The sequence below is a fragment of the Protomyctophum parallelum genome (genome assembly GCF_964188405.1).
Source record: "Protomyctophum parallelum genome assembly, chromosome: 23".
In the NCBI taxonomy this organism is placed as follows: Eukaryota; Metazoa; Chordata; class Actinopteri; order Myctophiformes; family Myctophidae; genus Protomyctophum; species Protomyctophum parallelum.
This window is the reverse complement of record NC_139715.1, coordinates 19,650,992-19,667,524: the sequence shown is the minus strand read 5'-3', so window position 1 is coordinate 19,667,524 and position 16,533 is coordinate 19,650,992. Positions and strand designations below refer to the sequence as shown.

Sequence of the window (16,533 nt, the reverse complement as noted above, 5' to 3'; positions counted from 1 at the left end):
GGTAAATGGTGCATTTATATAGCGCCTTTATCCAAGGCGCTTTACATAGATTGTGCATTACATTCACCCATTCATACACCGATTGCGGCGGAAGCCATGCAAGGTACCAACCAGCACATCGGGAGCAATTTGGGGTTCAGTGTCTTGCCCAAGGACACTTCGATCATTGGACGACCTGCTCTACCTCCTGAGCCACAGTCGCCCAGTCAAGCTATCCCACCCGACCTCTGGAAAACCTTTACCTCTGTGCCATTGAAAGTATGCTGACCTACTGTATTGCAGCTTGGTATGGAAACTGTACTGTCTCGGAGGGTGGTGAAAACGGCACAGTGTATTATAGGCTCTTCATTGCCATCCAGTTCCACCCCTCCCATTCACAGAGGCTACAGATGCCTCAAGACCTCAACCACCAGATCCAGAAATAGGATCCCCTCAGTCATTATTCTCTTGAACTATTTAACCAAGTGATAGCGTCAGCATTGATTGGGGGGGAAGACACATGGCATAAGGCTGTCGGGATCGGGAGTCGAACCCGCGACACGCCGTCAGGCTGGCTCAGCAGCCTAGTTTCCCAGATGGTTGAACTAATTGCCCGGGCCTAGAGCCTATATATTGTATGCGCCAGGGCAGCGGGCACACCCAGGAAAACGTATTCCGAAGGACAGAATGTCACCTCAGGAGAGATATCAGCCTGGTAATGGACTGTTTGTGCCATTGCGGGACACGCGGGCGCCTGTGGTGTCACAAGGTCACCACAAAGTGACACAGCGAGAGTTATTCCCTGAGGCTATCAGAGCCCTGAATGACAAAAACAACAAAACAACTCCATACATGCTGTGTGCCAGGCTGCCAGCGTACAAATATCACCATACTACAGCACTGTATGTGAGATGACAACAGTGCATTTAATGAATGTTAAAAAAACAACTAATATTAATTTGTTAATTCGTCTTTCTGTAGGGTTGGAAAACGAACGGTGTTTGCCATTCTTTCTTAGTGCTGTATATAGGACCTGTGTGCTTGATGATGTGTACACCTATGAAACAGACACTCCATTACATTATTTGGAAAGTACACTTCCTTATTTTCCAGTGGTTGTAAAATTACAAGTGCTGTCACTTCCATCCAGTTTGTCAGGTTGTTTTGCAAGCCCAGTCATTGAAATCCGCCACATAATATAAAGTTGTGTAATATCTTGCTGGGGTTGTTTGGAGAGGATTATGGTGTAATATTTTAATACAGAGCTGGGGTTGTTTGGAGAGGATATGGTGGATTTCAACAGTGAGGCTCAGAATTAACTCGTACCTGACGAAGGCCAGTGAGGCCGAAACGTTAAACTTAGTTACACTCTGGCAGAAATATAATGTAGATAGGCTATATATGGTGTACGACTCCCTCAGGCGACGTAAGTAAAACTCAGGCTTTGGGACGGAAGGATGTTTTAACCCATTCTGACCTGAGATCAGATTCATACGAGGTTTCCGCCGGACACACACTGGTCTGATGAACCCATTCTGACCTGAGATCAGATTCTAAAAATGTCAGTCGTTCTTCGATTTTTCAAAAAATAGCAGACCTACAAGCTCGTATCGCGCCACTCGGTGGCGCGATATGAGCTTGTAGATCTGCTATTTTTCAATAGCTAAAGCATAACATGATGCCAACACCAAAATGGGTGCCCGGTCAGAATGGGTTAAGATGGGGCAGATGGACATACAGCAGAGTTAAAGATGCATTTGGATGGATAGATAATGTGTACATTGTCATGGGACCACACAGGGGATTTGTCTCAACTTTGTCTCAAAATTACAAGCTGGGAACGAAGATAATTAGTTTTTCTAGAGATATGATTCATCTCTGTATCATTTCACAATTGCTTTCAAAATAATCTTCCTATGATTATGCATGGACATGAATGCCCATTGCTCAGGGCCTTAATAATATTCACTATGAATTCTACTCTCGAGCCACAGATTATTTTCAAAAAGGGGGATTTCTCCATACGCTGTCAAACTTTTAAAATGGACACACACACACACACACACACACACACACACACACACACATGCACACACACACACGCACACGGGTGGGAGATGTAAAAACCTCATCTCCAGTCATCTCATTATCAGTCGCCCCTTCAAAATAGCCCTTTAATTAAAAGAGGGAAGCTAATGAACACACCGGGGAGTCTGATTAGTGGCTAATGTGTCTGAGCTGATGGGCTTTCCCCTCGTCTGCCCTGTTGATGCGTCTGCCAGCGACAGCTGTGCCGTTTATGTGTTCAGGACGTCCATGCGCCCTATTCTGTTGGTCAAGGTCACTGTAGCCTGTGTGATGTCTGCTCTATTCTGTTGTTCAAGGTCACCGTAGCCTGCCCCAGCCTGTGTGATGTCTGCTCTATTCTGTTGTTCAAGGTCACCGTAGCCTGCCCCAGCCTGTGTGATGTCTGCTCTATTCTGTTGTTCAAGGTCACCGTAGCCTGCCCCAGCCTGTGTGATGTCTGCTCTATTCTGTTGGTCAAGGTCACTGTAGCCTGCCCCAGCCTGTGTGATGTCTGCTCTATTCTGTTGTTCAAGGTCACCGTAGCCTGCCCCAGCCTGTGTGATGTCTGCTCTATTCTGTTGTTCAAGGTCACCGTAGCCTGCCCCAGCCTGTGTGATGTCTGCTCTATTCTGTTGGTCAAGGTCACCGTAGCCTGCCCCAGCCTGTGTGATGTCTGCTCTATTCTGTTGTTCAAGGTCACCGTAGCCTGCCCCAGCCTGTGTGATGTCTGCTCTATTCTGTTGGTCAAGGTCACCGTAGCCTGCCCCAGCCTGTGTGATGTCTGCTCTAGAGGATCCTATTGGTTCATTATACTCAGATACAATGGTATGTGTGTGTGTGTGTGTACCTGCGTGCGTGCGTGCGTGGGTGTGCATGAGTGCATACTTTTATCTAAAAACCCAGTGCCGTGTGAAAGAGGTCTCTCCCTGATGGTATAAGCTACTGACTTTCAGCAGAACGCTCACATACAGACATACAGACATGTGACAAATGAAAGCAATTAACATCCTATCATGTTCTGTGACACATAATAATGTTGGGCGGGGCCAGTTGACCTCAATTTTGGATCAAGCATGAACTAGAATGTTATATAAATGGTATTTATATAGCGCCTTTATCCAAAGCACTTCACATAGATTGTGCATTACATTCACCCATTCACACACCGATGCCGGAGGACCATGCAAGGCACCAGCCTGCACATCGGGAGCAATTAGGGGTTCAGTGTCTTGCTCAAGGACACTTCGACACCAACTCAGGGGGAGCCGGGAATCGAACCAAGAACCCCCGGATTCCAAACCCACAAAAAAAAACGAATGGTTCAAGCCCATTAATTAAGATTCGAGTGCCAACCCTAACGAGCGAACATAGCGCATAGTACCCGTACCTTCCAGAAGTTGTCTACTTTTCCATACACCAGTGACTGGTTCTGCCTCTTGATGTCATCGATGTGTCTGATGTCACTGGCGTTGAGGTGCTGCTCCACCACGAAGCCCAGGAAGCTGTTGTCTGGAGTGTGCGCTGCAGACGCAAGACAACCACATGTTAACAACTCTCCAGTTACTGTACACACTCTCAAAATGCCTCCGTCACTTGGCGGCATGTAAAGACAGTAATCGTTTCAATGTGCCGACTTTTTATGCGGGCTGAGAGGGAAAGAGCAAAACAACCAAAAACATAAACAGTGAAATGGCACGGTTAACTATGGTTGAGATTACAAAATGTCAGGCACGGCACAGGCGTTTTTATTCATACGGCAGAGATGAGACAAGCAGGCAGCTCGTTTACAAGCGTTGGATTTCCGAATACAAGACAGTAATCGCAATAAACTGTGTGTGTGTGTGTGTGCGCGCTGTGAGTGCGTGTGTGCGTTGTTTTCCAGTTTTGTTTTCCCTCCATCCACTTCACGTGGTACTGTTACCACGGGAACAATGGGCCAACGGGTCAAGTGGGCAGCCTTGAATTGGCAGCGGTTTCAACTCGACACCATCTGCTTCCATGCGCAAAAAATCGGGAAGATAAGGATTCAGGCGATCCTTCTACTTTTCTTCTCTGCCTTTCTTTCAGGAGAGTGGGTGGGACGGGGGGACGGGGACGGGGGACGTGCACCAGATGGACAGGCAAGCCTGGAAGATTTAGTTTTCACACAGGACGTTTTGGAAAATAAAAGCAGATGTCTTGAGAGTGAGTACAGGGTTTGGAGGGGTGGTTGAGGTGAGGCGTTACGGTGCAGTGCATGTTGATTCTGGATCAGCGATCTGTGCTTTGGTTGTGGTTATCCCTCTCGTGCTATATCTCTGTTCGTGTGGAGATTTACTCAGCACCCACCCCACACACACACTCCCACACACACACACTTGCCGCATGCATATTTGCGGCCAGGGGCTTGGAATAACAGGTGTTAAGCCTGTCATTACGAAGTATCCTCCTATAACCTCTCTGCACCAGCGGCCCACCCACTCAGGAACGACAGAGAGAAAGAAAGAGTTCACAATCCGTCTCCTCTCGAAATCTGAAAGCTCATCCTTTTCTAGAAACATGTCCCTCGTCTCTCCGCCCGCTTGAATCATGTCCCCCATTCAAGCGTAATCATCCCTCTCTCTACTCATATCTGACTCTAGCCCATTTTTTGTCCAGTAATAATGAAATTTGACCCCTTTTTTCCCATATAATGCCTATACTATTTGTGCGGGAACCCCTTTTGGTGTTTTAAACATGTTATAATTTAGCTATTGAAAAATAGCAGATCTACAAGCTCATAGCGCGCCACCGAGTGGCAAGATTTTTTTTAATTTTTTGAGGTCAGGCCTAAATGGGCTAGGGACTAGGGAGGGAAGAATCCCCTTCATATCTTGTTTCTTCAGCTCTGTTTCTTTACTCGTAGTAAAACACAGAAACAGCTATATGTAACATCTAGATGCAGCTTGGATCCTTGTATTGACTCTCCTCTCACCAATCACACTGAAGGAGAGCATTACATTGGATGACTAAAATGTTAAAATTAATATAGATTAATGGCAAAACAATGAATTTGTTTTGCTACTCAGTCTGGAAAGGGCCCTATCTCCAAGGTAGGCGGGACATGTAAACGGGTGAAATCGATCCGTGGCGTGTCTGCGGTGCAGGTTGGGAAAAAACTAAAAACAAAACACCGGTTTGACGTCGTAGCTACTGCACTCTATGACTGCACTGCTGTTGCCCTGCAACGTACGTATCAGTCACCAAGCTCACCCCACATAGCAGTCATGTATTTTGTACTACTGAATCTGACATTTATAGTGGACCACTGAATAAAATTAGTGCTTTACTTTTTACCGTAGGTTTTACTCGCGTGCCTCGAGTAAAAGCATGGACAGAGTGGCGCTGGCTGATGACGTAGAAGCAACAATGTGGCTACGTAACAGGTGACGTTATGAAATACAAGTCTGGCCAGACTGAGTAGCTATAGTGAAAACAAAGCAAATTCACAGAACGCAGCGATTCAGGCTGGGACCCAGGCGAGGAATCCCCACAAAGAAAAGAAAATGTGGGGAATAAGAAAAAAAAAGACAAGACATGCATTTATCTGTCATGGCTCAGGACAAAGTGGACGTAACAGTTCACAGCCGGTTGAGCGGTAGCGGCCCCCAAGCTGGACCCCGACTCTGAGCCAGTGAGTCAGCTTCAATCAGACCGCTGGAAACGAGAGACGCATGGACAGGGTGGGGGGGGGGGGGGGGGGGCTCACGGCCGGCCAATCTATACCTAATGCGATTTAGGTCACTTTGCGGGAGTCATAGAATGCTTTCGCTCGTCTCAAAACATGTCGGGTAGTCGGCGTCATACGAGAGTGGAAATGTTACCGGCGAGGACGGATGGACGGCGGCGTGGCGATGTGAAATCAATGCAAATGCAGTGAGAGAGGGGCCTATACTGTCCTTCTAGACATGAAATGGTTCCAACTTCTCATTGGTGTAGCCCATTTTGGGCGGGAACCCCATTTGGTGTTTCAAGCCTTACGTTATACTTTAGCTATTGAAAAATAGCAGATCTACAAATCTCATTTTGGGGGTCCTTGACATGAAAACGTATGAGAAACGACTGACGTAGCAATTTATTTTCGGAAAACTGTCATGATTTAGAAGACATTTTGTGCGGGAACCCCTTTTGGTGTTAGCATCGTGTCATGCTTTAGCTATTGAAAAATAGCAGATCTACAAGCTCATAGCGCGCCACCGAGTGGCGCGCTACGAGCTTGTAGGTCTGCTATTTTTGAAAAATCAAAGAACCACTGACATAGAAACATAGCTTTTTCAGAAAACCGTCAGGACGTAGAAGACGTTTTTAGAATCCGATCTCGGGTCAGAATGGGATAGACAAACGCCAAGCGCCACGCCAGGCGCGGTCAGGGAACGGTATGGCGAGGACAGGCATAATGTGAATGTAATTGTTCTATCAATTCAGGTGTCATCGACACTGCGGGTCTCGTGTACCGCTCATAGTTTGATTTATCCACGGGCGGGCAGGGGGAACCTCGTCATTCATCAAAAGGTCCTTCATCGGCGGTGTGCCGAAACGCCGTAAAAACATTCAACTTGTCATTTATAGCCTCTGCGTGGAGGACTGACAGTCCTGTCTGACTGATGGATTGTTCGACCAATGGCATCGATTGCTCACATGGACGCGGAGCGCATTGATTGGTCGGCCTCTGGCGGAGGAACGGCAGAGTTTACGTATGAGCAGTGTTGATTTCGTCGACTAATACTATGAGAAAAAATGTCCGTCGACTACCTTTTTTCACTGACGAAAACTAAATGGAAACTAAATGAAAACTATGCTACGATGACTAAAACTAAGACTAAATATATTGACAATTTCGTCAACAAATAAAAACTAGACTAAAATGTTAGGAAGGGACTAGTGGACAAGAGATCCAGTATAAGTCATTTTACACTTGAAAATAGCTAGATGTACAAGCTCACAAGTGTAAAATCAGCCATTACGATGGCATCAAGGCCCGCCAAAACACATTTTTGTCGACCAAATCAAGTTAATCAACTGTAGATTTAGTCGACTAAAATCTTACGATATTTAGTCGACTAAAACTAAACTAACACTAAAAACATACCAGGTGACTAAAACGAAATGAAAACTATTCCAAGAGACTTATGACTAAAACTGAAATCAAAATCAACACTGCGTATATGTGAGCACAGCGGGTGACGGCCACTGGTGAAGGGGTCTGCAGCGACGATGACTCATGTCTCAAGACAACAATGGTGACTCCCTCGGGAGTCGGCTGGAACGTGGACACTGTCCTCCCTGCTGCCAAGAATGAGGCTGTGTTTGCTCAGCCAGCAGCCGCTTAAGACAGCTCAGATATTGGCTTTCTCAAGTTAAGGCATAAATCGATTTTAAAGACACGACGGATGGCAAACAAGTTAGCGACCCTGTACCTGACAAAAAAGTTGGGAAGTGCATAACTGAAAGATGAGCAAAACTAATATACGATTATGTCTGCAGTATATAATGTATTCGTTCAAGTGCTGCCTATTGCAGTTTCTAACTTGTTCGAGTCCATTCAGACAGAGCGAATCTGAACAGATTTTGCCATCTCATTTTTGTTGACAAAATCCTTTTGACTCTTTAAATGCAAAGAATTACATTAGACAGGATATGCTGTGACTATGCATGTAAAAATTCCAATCACGATCACACTATTCAGCAAAAAGAAGATAGATAGATTATGGTTCCTTCTCTGCACATCTGCGACAGAAATTGCTACTTGTGCCCTATGGGCTGAAAGGATGTTCATACACCTTTATGTCTTAATACCATTTAGTATCTTCAATGCATAGTGAATAGGCGGGCACATTATTTTATGACTGTCAATGTCAGCTGAGCTAACCCAAAAGAACATCTTTCATATAGCTCAGGGGTCTTTGGACATGCAAAAAATAAAATAAACAGGTTGAGAACTCCTGATTTATTGCCAACAGCATGACATGACAGTCAGACTACATGTGTGCGACTAAGTGTAGGAACAGTTCTGGGTTCTGGGTTTCAACAGTAGTCTTCCCACACTTGCCAAGACGTATGGTGAAATTTCCCCCAACTATTCAAATAAGACCTGGAATACTGTGAGGTTCTGTCATCACTTTACTATGTGCCGTTAGAGAGTGAAGGAGGGCCGAGGCGCTGAGCTGGAATGTGTGAGTGGGTGTTCGTAGTCATCTCGAGCACGCCCAGAAAGCCGTCGGCTGCGTGTGATATGTAAACAGCATCTAGGGGTCACTGTGAATAACATTGGATTCGTTGGAATACTGCCTTCTAACACAGTACTGCACACAGCCATGACAGTAATGCATTCAGTTGGCTTACAACAAATGAGGTAACACAAGTTCAAAATTTCAATGAGCATGCCATATTGGTGGTTGGCCTATTTAGCCCATGGTCCACGATTCATGGTATAGTTGACATTACTGCAGACTATTTTACGTAGCATGCCTTTTTGTTGTCGAGGAAAACATTGGATACCAATAATTTCAGTGCAGGTGGTCGGTGGTTCGAGCCTCACTACAGTACGCACATGAATAAAGTAGTTGATTAAAAAGCACAACCCCAATGACTTTTGTTTCTGCTGCGGTGGGCTTGAACCCAGTGTGGACATCACCAGGTCAGGGACTTCGTCACAACGCCACTGGGTTCTAATCTGGCGACATCGTCAACCGCCCTCGCTTCTCTATCATGTCTCTCATAACCCGTCCGTTCCGATAAGGAGGAAATGACTGAATAATATTTACAAAGAAAACCGTTCGGGGGAGGAAGCTGCCGTGGCATTCCGGCAGTGGGCTGGCATGCCAAAAGACACTGTTGCTGTTAATTACCGTTCAGCACCTCTCCGCATTGTTTGGCAACAGACCTCCTCGGCTGCAAGTGGTGAGCCGTCACTCACGGGGAGCTTCATTTCGCCGCCGCCACCGCCCGCTACCTTTCTCCGTTGGCCAGCAGTTTAACTAACTCGCTGTGTAAAGTAAAGTGGCTCGGCAAACTTTGAAGCGGAAACAAATTTGCTCTAGCCGTGGACACCTCCGCCTCAAGTGAGTGGGAGTCAATATTGACGGCTCCTGGTGGGCTGAAGCGCTACCTTAATTCTATCTCTACAGGCAGAAAGAAAGGATGTTGTTGTTTTGTTTGTTTCTGTTTTCTTTGCGGGGGGGGGGGGGGGGTATACTTCTTTCTGAATCTTTCTAAGGCGCAGGGGGAGTCTCATTAAATGAGTTCCAGTAACGGACCATGCTGCCTTGTCTCACGCACACATAATAATGATAGCGACATTTGTGATGATGGTGCAGTATAGACATAATATACTCCCATGCTACATGATAATTAGTGTTGGTGCATTGCACATATGTAGGAAGGACAAAAAATAATAATAATGAAAAAGGAAAAACAAGCCTAGCTCATTTTAGAAGGCGCCACTGCTAACGTCTCGTCGTTTTCATCCCACCAGGCACAAACAGAGAGAGAAAAAGAGAAGATTTAAAAAACGGACAAAGATGCCTCATCAGCATTAAAGTCTCCCAACGCATCGAGATCTCCACATCAAAAGAATCCACAGTCTTTTCCCCTTCATCAAACGAGCCAAACGAGAGGGAGGGAGGGCTGATGAATAAATAATGGCCAGCCGTGATCTATCCGAGTCGGGCCCCGTGAGAGTAGAGGCTGCTTGATGAGTTTGGCTGGCCCAAACTATCCGAGTGCGAGGTATTGAGGGGGGGTAATTGAACCTAGAAATGTGTCCATTTGATCAACCGAGGCCAGAGAGAGGCCTGAGGCCAACCACGTCCCAGGCAAAAAGTCGAAGCGCCTCCGTCGCCCCATTTTCGATGGAAGGATGCACATTAAGTGCCTTTAATATAAAGTAATTATTTATTACCTCAAGTTATTATCCCTCAGCGATGTTAAATACAAATCTCCATCTGCCAGGGAAGCAGTGCTTGCATTGGAGCCACAATAAGCTTTAACGATCCATTTAAAAGAGGGATACTAATACGTGTATAGCTCTCACCGGTGGTGGAGGACCGTTTCTGGCGGTCGGATGTTGATATTTATATTGATTCAAAACCTAAATCATGGGGGCATACCAAATTATGGTTAAAGTGGTTAAAAGCTATGAGGCGACACGGCGGAAGCGCCCTCAGGTCTAAATGACTTAACGTAGCATTATGGCGAGTGTCGATTTCCACATTCCATCCTAGACCATTTTAAAATGCTCCTTTCTAGAGTGACTCACAAAATCTAACCCGAAGAATAAGCTTCAAGTTAAAAGGGGGTATTAAAATTTTCAATTAACGCTTTTTTTTTAACTTGCTCGATTCAAAATGTATGATGAAGTGTGCCAACAAAATAAAAATCTATAATGATAGCCAGACAGCCAGTCGTGCAGCATCAGCGTGGTTGAACGCAGGGCGAGTTGGCTGATTGACATAGATTTCAATGATGGACGATACTGTCAGGGTTCTGAGCGGTTTTTAAGTGCCACCATTTGGATATTAATCCCTCCCTCGTACAGGATCTGACATTCAGGAGGATGTGCTCCATTGATAATAAGTGGACGCATGATAGGGACAGGTTAACTGTACGACAAGCCCTTTCATAATGATTACAGCTCAAAAAAAGCCACCAAAATGTAACTCTCTTCAAAACATAATGTTTAAAAATGATAATGAAGCATTTTCCTTTTTCTTCCCCTGTGGACAGTTAATGGTAATCTGCTGACCTAAATAACCACACACACACACACACACACACACACACACACACACACACACACACACACACACACACACACACACACACACACACACACACACACACACACACACACACACACACACACACACACACACACACACACACACACACACACACACCATGAGAAGGACGTGAGCGAGCCATCATGTTTGTTCACTACAGTTTAATCACACGCCACGCCTGACATCTTGGCTGTTCAACTCTCCCACATCTCTTCCCACAATCGTGGGAAAAGAGAGATAAACAAGGATGACGTCTACAAGCTTTGTGCGCGCAGCACACACACACCTGTGTGCGTGCGTGTGTGTGTGCGTGCACAGTGCAAAGATATCCATGGGGAGAGACGCCATGGTGTTTTGTATACAGTTTTAAATAAAAGTGACCCGGAACAGTGTGTGCTGTGTATTATAGTGGCAAAGCTGGATAACAGGAATGGAGTATAGTCCTCTATGAGTGTGTGTGTGTGTGTGTTCTTGTGGTGGCCTGTGGCATTGCTCATCCAGTTAATATGTAGGTCGTGCTGTGCCGGCCTGAATTCGCCTGTCCAGTTCTATGTGGGTGGATGGACAACAGAACGAGAGGACAATGCGGTTCACTCTATCTGCGCTCTACGTTCACATGGCGTTCCGGTGAACCCAGGTCAGGAGAGCCTCGCTCCCCTCCCTATCTCGCATACTTGCAACGGTCCACTGCACACAAGAGCACGCACGCACGCACACACGAGCCTCGGCTCTTCAAAAGTGGGATGGGTTTGTTCACTGTGTGCGTTAACCTGGATTAATTAATGTCTTCTGTTGCACTGTTACAGCATAGTATGACAATTCTGTGTTTAATGAAAAGATCTGACCCTGAGTGGACCCAGATATGATGAAAAGAAATCAAGGCGCTATAAATATAGTCACTCAACCTATGACTTCCCACAATATAAATGACTCTGTGGCGGGTGTTAGGGATAAATACGTTCCATAGGCTATTTAAACGCAAATTGTTCACAAGAAAACATTCCCTGCTATCCCCACCGCTAGCTGACTGAAGCTGATTAATGAGGTCGATTTGGCCTTGTCTTGTCCTATTGGCCAGAGGCCGATTCTCTCAACCAATGATTTATAGAGGTCTGCCAAATGCTAACAAATGGACCAATCCACATTGGGGGATAAATTACCTCCTGGTGACCGATTTGTCCAATGCTACATCTGTATATGCTATAGGTGAGAGTAGGAAATACACTTAACACTCACATGACTGAGGTAAGGCCCACCCACCACACAAGCTGAATTCAGGTCAAAAAGACATTTATTTCCCTGTGATGTTATTGGCTACTGTCTCCAGATCAGAACAGAGATGTTCTGTCCTCATTTCTGACTTAACCAAGCATCTCTTTTGGAATATGAACGCCTCTAAAGAGATCAGATGTGACAGCGCAAGGTAGTAATGGAAAACTATAGCTCCCGGTTTGGGGGGAAATTGAAGGCAGGACTTTTCAGAGTAAAATCTGCCTCATCTGCTGGGCCTTTATTTTGAAAAATTCCAGCGCACTGGAAGTGTTAAAAGGGCCATTGTACCAAATATTAACTGTTATGAATGCCAATAGTGTTAGCATTTAAGGTTAACATTTCACTGATCAGATTTATTTATCAACAGTTATTATCCTGCGACAAACGAAACCTGAGAAGTTTTCAAAAACAATTATTGTAGTTGGGAGCAAAATATAGGTAGGATATGCCACATGAAGCACGACAATGCTTTTACTATGAAAACCTGCATTTCATGTCAGACAGTCTGTCACGCTCTATATATGGCAGTCATATACAGATCACGACACTGACCTCATCAAACCCTGGATAGCCATACACAGAGAAGACAAGATCATCACCTAGATCTGCATATATGGAGCCGGCCAGCAACTCTACATCTGGCCTCACGGACACCATGTAGATCTGACCCGTAGATCTCTATATATGGAGCTGACCCGTTCTGACATGCCGTATGTTGATCCTTCCCCACCCGTCCTTCCTCTTCGATGTCTCCCTTTTGACTGATACCTGTCCATTCAAACTCTAGACGGGCTTTCCCCAAAGTCATTAACGGCAGCCGCGCCCGGCAGCCTCTAAAATCTAGAGTTCTCAACAGGCCAGAAAATTAAGGCCCCGCCTGGCCTTACAACTTAAATTAGCACACATTTACACCCCAAACAACACAAAACGTCAAAAAAGAAAAACCTCGGTACAGTATATGGGCATTCCCAGACCCGTTGTTTCAGCGACATATTTCTCGCCCTCAGTGTGTCCTACTGGCATACTATTATATGATGTAATTGACAGCGTCTGATTGTTACCGATCCCCACCTGCCTAATACTCTAGTCTAATGCCTAGAATGAGAAGGCCTGCAGCATCATCAACAATACACAGTTCTGTTGCACATTAAGGTACAACGTGTACTCATTGGTCTTAAAGACAAGGAGTTGAATAACACGATGGCTGCGACTGATCCGAAACGCGAAACCATCACCGTGGATTCCAACACTCGAGCCAGGCCGCCAGCCGCTCGCTTGCTTTTTTGCCGAGAGATACTGTCTGACCTGGCAGCTCTTAAAATGGACTTCCTGAAAAGGGCCGCCCGTGCCGTGTGAGAAAGACATAGCCTATTTCGTTGGACAAAGGGCCTCATTCAGGTACGGCGGTATTCTCGGATGCGTTCCGGGGGTTTGCCTCTCGGAGCGAGAGGTAACATTTCACTCTCCCCGAGCGATGGGGGGAAAAAGGTCAACCCCTCAGGGAGCTGGCTCCCTCCACTACCCAAACGCCAGGATTCCCCCCCCCCCCCCCACCCACCCACACACACACAACCAAAACCCCAATCATCCATTGCCACCTGCTACGTGGGTGCAAACGAGAAAGCGACGCACCAACACTGTTTTTTTCCTTTGTACATTCATTATGGCAGCGAATGAGTATCTGAGCTTGTGCAGTTGCCTTTTTAGCCGGCCCCGGTGATATTCCATTAGACGTGTGGCGTTGGAAGAAGGTTAATGCTTGGCTCTCTCGGAGCACGGTGACAACCATCTCATAATGAAAGCCTTCCGACTGGGGACATCGGGTGGCAGTAAATGGACCGGCCGCAATTACCATGTTAAACGGATCCTCTAAAGCGGAACCTGGCGGCACTGGCAATGTGCTTATTGCTCCATTGAACTCTAATGTGTTCCTCTCTTTTGCTTGTGTTACTTTAAGATGACTCATGCCAAAGTGAGACGGGTTTGTCATTAAGTGATACCTCCGTGTCCTCACAGTATGTTACTGTACTTGCTTGCAAACTGGTTCTCTAAAATGGAACCAGTTTGTAGCCGTTTGGCATTTGCATTCTATAGAGTAGCACCACCCTCTAGTGTCAAGCTTATTGATTGATCTCCGTGTGGATTGACAGGTGCCATCTACAGTATGACTGAAAACGAAACAACCAAAAATGGTTACTAATTTTCTGTGGAACTTGGAATTTTATTTTTAATAAAAAAAAATATCACAGAATGGATCAATGTTGGATGAATGATGAACACGGGTGTGGTATGGTGCTTGGGGACTAGTCATTAGGTCATACTGTGTGTGTGTGCGCGTGTGTGTGTGTGTGTGTTGTCATGGGCATGACACTGCTTGCTCACCGGTGGAATCTACCAACAGCTACCTGATGCTCCCTCCTCCCATGAACAGCTACCGGGAAGAGAGGCTATTGATGATATGCACGGCTGCCATCTCGCCAGCAAGGTGCTACCTAATTGTATTAATTAACGTCAAACTCACCAACGTTGCAGCTGTACGGAAAGCTTGAAATATCCTATTTCTATATACAATGTGTTTGTTTAATAAAGATCACACCCGTGTGAACCGAGTGGTGCAACTCCCCTCTCTCTCAACCCCCCCCCCCCCCCCCCCCCCAATCTCTCTCTCTCTCTCTCTCTCTCATTAGCAGGCAACAGTACAGCACTATCTCTCTCTCTGTTTCTGGCACAACAGCGCCCCTACTGGTACTAATAGCCATACTCGTGCTCATTAACGACACATAGGTGAACAACACAGACATTGCTGTTCCTTGGAGTGGTTGCACCACTCAACAACACATAGGTGAACACGGACATTGCTGTTCCTTGGAGTGGTTGCACCACTCAACAACACATAGGTGAACACGGACATTGCTGTTCCTTGGAGTTGTTGCACCACTCAACAACACATAGGTGAACACGGACATTGCTGTTCCTTGGAGTGGTTGCACCACTCAACAACACATAGGTGAACACGGACATTGCTGTTCCTTGGAGTTGTTGCACCACTCAACAACACATAGGTGAACACGGACATTGCTGTTCCTTGGAGTGGTTGCACCACTCAAAAATCCACTGTAGACATGTTATGAGCCGTCAAGAAATTCCTTGCAGACGTTTTTTTAGTGGTGCAACCACTCCAAGGAACAGCAATGTCTGTGTCTATGTGTGGTTAACCTATGTGTCCGCCTATGTGTTGGTTAATGAGCACCAGTAGGGGCAGTTGTGCCATGCAGAAACAGAGAGAGAGAGAGACAGTGCTGCACTGTTGCCTGCTAATTAGAGAGAGAGAGAGGGAGGACGAGGAGTTGCACCACTCGGTTCACACAGGTGTGATTTTTTCTAAGTGCTGGAGTTTTGAAGTGCTCGTTGACTATCACTCAACAGCCCATGTGTACCACCTGTTTAGAATTTGCACATAATGCAGGAGGCAGCAGGAGGTTGCTTTACTGATAACGAGTGCTTCCAAACTCTGACACTAATCATCTGCAAGGAATTTCTTGACAGGAAGTAGCTCATTACATGTACAGTATACGGTGGATTTTTATGAAACAAACACTTTGCAGATAGTAAGACGATAATTCAAGCTTTTCGTACAGCTGCAATGTTGGTGAGTTTGACGATATTTAATACAAATAAATAGGACTTTTCTGTTGGGATGAATGGCCTCTCTATGGGAAGTTGCACCTAGGTAGCACCTTGCTGGCAGTGGCAAGATGGCAGCCGTGTGCATATCATCAATAGACCAGGAGGCCTTCCAGTGGTATGTCTGTCCGCTGTGGGAATAGCAGTGGGAGAACTTCCAGGCCCATGAGAACAACTACAGAGAGCGTTATGACAACAGCAGTGCAAGACTAACAACTTTGTTTCCTCTGGTGATCCAGAACCGGGGCATTACCTACCCACGGACTGGTTGTTGGAGGGTTTCGACAACTTGGGATGTCCAAGGACGAAGCAGAAAGGCTGGCAAAGTATTGTGCTGTCGGTCTCTGCTGCCATAAATGGGCGAAGCCGCCGCTACTTGTGCCCAGGTATCATGAGGACATATCTTATCTATGAGTTTGTGAATGTTATCTTTACAATACTGCACCTAATACAACGTGTCCCTGTATGCTTTCCCCGTGTATGGACATAAATAAATTGTTAAACTGTGTGTGAGTGTGTGTGGGCCTGTCTGTGTGTGTGTGTGTTTTGGTGACTCACGGAACATGGTGTTAAACTGCTGGGGGTTGAGGTTCCACTTCCCCCACGGAGTCTTGTGACCTTTGGACTGCGCGTAGTGGGCGTGGTTGAACTCGGGCTCCGTCCCAAAGGAATCCAGCACCCGCAGCATGCACCTGTGATGCACAAACACACAAGTACAAATTATACATCAACA

The 16,533-nt window shown here is 46.0% G+C and overlaps 1 protein-coding gene across 3 annotated transcripts in view; it reads right to left on the bottom strand.

Annotated features, from left to right (window-relative positions):
• The window catches only part of LOC310854270 (alpha-1,6-mannosylglycoprotein 6-beta-N-acetylglucosaminyltransferase A-like), a 132,346-nt gene that overhangs the window by 30,986 nt on the left and 84,827 nt on the right, over positions 1–16,533 (bottom strand). For all 3 annotated transcript variants that reach the window (XR_014568890.1, XM_083758862.1, XM_083758863.1), the window contains exons 10-11: positions 16,359–16,492; positions 3,434–3,567 (exon numbers count right to left, since the gene is read on the bottom strand). Coding sequence is in view for 2 of the 3 variants with exons in the window: in XM_083758862.1 (XP_083614988.1) it covers positions 3,434–3,567; positions 16,359–16,492 (268 nt within the window). In the remaining variant the exon portion in view is untranslated. The remainder of the gene's footprint in view (positions 1–3,433; positions 3,568–16,358; positions 16,493–16,533) is intronic.